Source organism: Limulus polyphemus, unplaced genomic scaffold, assembly GCF_000517525.1.
Source record: "Limulus polyphemus unplaced genomic scaffold, Limulus_polyphemus-2.1.2 Scaffold2133, whole genome shotgun sequence".
Lineage (NCBI taxonomy): Eukaryota > Metazoa > Arthropoda > Merostomata > Xiphosura > Limulidae > Limulus > Limulus polyphemus.
The window spans coordinates 203,101-206,383 of NW_013667743.1; the positions used below are offsets into that span (position 1 = coordinate 203,101).

General features: G+C 35.2%; 1 protein-coding gene across 1 annotated transcript in view; it reads left to right on the forward strand.

Moving 5' to 3' along the window:
- The window catches only part of LOC106466046 (protein APCDD1-like), a 32,654-nt gene extending 29,699 nt beyond the window's left edge, over positions 1–2,955 (forward strand). The window contains exon 3 of the mRNA XM_013926289.2: positions 1,966–2,955. Coding sequence (XP_013781743.2) covers positions 1,966–2,745 — 780 coding nt within the window. The 3' untranslated portion in view covers positions 2,746–2,955. The remainder of the gene's footprint in view (positions 1–1,965) is intronic.
- Positions 2,956–3,283: the final 328 nt, after the last annotated feature.

Genomic DNA, 3,283 nt, shown 5'->3' on the forward strand with positions numbered 1-3,283 from the left:
TTTGTTCCTATACACATAATGGTTTGTTCCTATACATGTAATGGTTTGTTCCTATACACATAATGGTTTGTTCCTATACATGTAATGGTTTGTTCCTATACACATCATGGTTTGTTCCTATACATGTAATGGTTTGTTCCTATACATGTCATGGTTTGTTCCTATATATGTAATGATTTGTTCCTATATATGTCATGGTTTGTTCCTATATATGTCATGGTTTGTTCCTATACACGTAATGGTTTGTTCCTATACATGTAATGGTTTGTTCCTATACATGTCATGGTTTGTTCCTATATATGACATGGTTTGTTCCTATACATGTAATGGTTTGTTCCTATATATGTCATGGTTTGTTCCTATACACGTAATGGTTTGTTCCTATATATGTCATGGTTTGTTCCTATACACGTAATGGTTTGTTCCTATACATGTCATGGTTTGTTCCTATACATGTAATGGTTTGTTTCTATACATGTAATGGTTTGTTCCATGTTTCATGTCTGAACTAAAATGTTAGTGGGACCAAAAGTGGCACACTTGCTCAAATACCACGGGCAGGAGTCCTAACGTTTATCTTTCGGGTCCAGACTCCCTAAGGGGTAGCCCTATAAGCAATTGGGGTAATGCAGGAGCTTGATCGATACATTGAAGCCTCTGCTAATCACGAGGTGCCTTTAAACCCCCTGCGGAGTGCGGGTATTTTATGCTAGTTTCTGTACCTCCTCGTCTTGTCGACATAGCTTACCTTTAATATAGAACCCCTCGGAGAAGGCTTAACGACAGTGCTGTAAAGAATAAGACATTTACCCACTTTTCTGGCTGTTAAATACTACTTACGTGACGGTAGAATTAATGGGGGTGATAGTTGCAAGTGCAAACATCAGAAAAAATAACTATAAAAAATCATATTTGCTCGATAGCTGTTTGTCTTTTGGTAGTTCTTACATAGTTTTTCGTGTGCTCATGAATCCTGGACAGATGTCTCTGTTGCAGTATCTTGATTGTGTTTAGTTACGTCTTACTCCCTTGACAGTTAAAAGATTCTGTGAGGGTTAAAATATTTTATCATTTTATATTTGTATTGTAATATTTTCTTAATAGTTTGTAGAGCTGCTGTAGTTTCTATTTAGTTTTAGTAATGTCATAGTTCCTTGATAGTTATTGTGTTGCAGTATTTCCTTGATAGTTTGTATTTTCATAGTTCTTTGATAGTTTTAAGTGGTTCCATATTCACTTGATTGATGCTTTTGTTGTCTTAATCGTTTTCATTGTGGTCGTGGATCTTATATTTGGTATTATTTTCGCATTTCTTCAACGTCTGATTATTAGTTCTTTAACGGTTGTTATTGCTGTCGTAGTTTTCTGATGGCTTCTATTGTTGTTGTATTTAGTTGACTTTTGGTATTGTTGTTGTATTTAGTTGACTTTTGGTATTGTTGTCATAGTTTTCAACAACAATAGAAGCCATCAGAAAACTACGACAGCAATAACAACCGTTAATATTTAGTTGACTTTTGGTATTGTTGTCATAGTTCTTTAATGGTTGTTATTATCGTCGCAACTCTTTAATAGTTGTTAGCACTGTGGGATTTTCTTGATAGTTTATGCCTGGTTCCATAATAGATTTTAGTGTTGCCATAGTAAATTGATGGATGTTGATGCTGTCATTCTTCCTTAATAGTTACTTATAATAGGTGTTATCAAGGTTTCCCGATAGTTTTTGCTGTTTTCATATAGTCAGTAATGTTTGTTATTGTTTTTGCAGTTCCTAGATTAAATTTTCAAAGAGAAGCATGCAATATAACAACCAGTGTTCATTGTAAAAGCGAAACATTTTTTCTTTAATGAATGAAAAATGGACGGTCCATATATGAAAGGATACAAATCTTATTTTATGATGTAATTAGAATTAGGATATATATATATATTGTTTGGTTGATTAACTTATTTTCTTTTATTCAGAGTCGTGGATGTCACATATGTCATCTCGTAGCCAAATCCAACCATTTCTCACCTCCCCAGCTGCCAGCTCGTGCTAAGTTTCCTGTGTATATGGCGGGGGAATGGATTAGTACACGATGTGAGGTCAGACCTCTTGGAATGTTTGTGACTAGGCGGATGAAATTTTTTAACTTCAACCAAAGCTGGCATGGCGTCTATAAGTACTTCAAAGATCCCAACTGTCAGGTTTCCCTGTTTGTTTTAGTAGCAGAGGGAGAGTTTCGTCCAAGAAGACCATCGCTGCACTTCAGAGGGAGTACGAATTACGACTTCATAGTTGAGAAAGCGTCGATAACGCCACTTGACCAACTGTTTGTCAATAACTTAAACGGACACAAAGCAGACCATTGTGGCCTTGTAGATTCGTGGCGAATAAATGTATCACAGGATGTGACATCATCCGGAGGCTGTGATGGAATTGGGTTAGCAGTACCAAGTACAGCATTCGACGTAGTTCGAACAGACATTGACCATCATGGTAACTCTCTACTTTACTTGGGAGAAATAGATACCGAAAATATTCCCGCCACTCCAGACAGAAGGCCAACTTCTTATCAAATTCCTTTAATTCAGTGCAGAGCATTTTCAGACTATCCTGGACGAAATGAGCTTTTTCCTTTGCGTCAAACTCAGAATGCCATATTTAACAGCGGTAGAATTTCAGTATTGTTAGAGGGTAGCATTATAGTGACATCAGTATTGTGCATTGTAAGTTCCAACTACGCGGTCATGGTTACATGAAGATTTACATGAGCGGTAGAGACTTAGAACTTATTTACGTGTGACACCAAGATCCTATAAGTAAAAATAACTGAAAAAACTGAGCAGGTTGTGTTTTCCTTTTCAAGTGGTATCTTATATATATATATATTGTATTGTGAGAATTATAAAAAAATAAGCATTTTTTTTCGGTTCGAATGCTAAAACTGAGTGTGCCATATTTATCCATTAAAGAGAGTATTTCCAAACTTTATATTTTAATTAGATACATTTGCTATCTGTTTATTGATATCATAGGTTTTCATTGTATTATTATTTCTCACTGCAGTATCAGAATAATTATTGTATTCCCCTTTCAAACCTAAGAGATTAATTTTATCTATTTTTTTCTTGCCACCATGCGAAGTTAATTTTCTTTACTCACTTCATTTCTAAGATTATGCCAGGAGATTTATTTCTAACGCTAATGTAAACTATTGTATAGAACTCCCCCACAGAATTCCTAGTAACTGATAGCAATTATTCAAATTCAAACACCAAAATTAACTAAGGTAGCGAT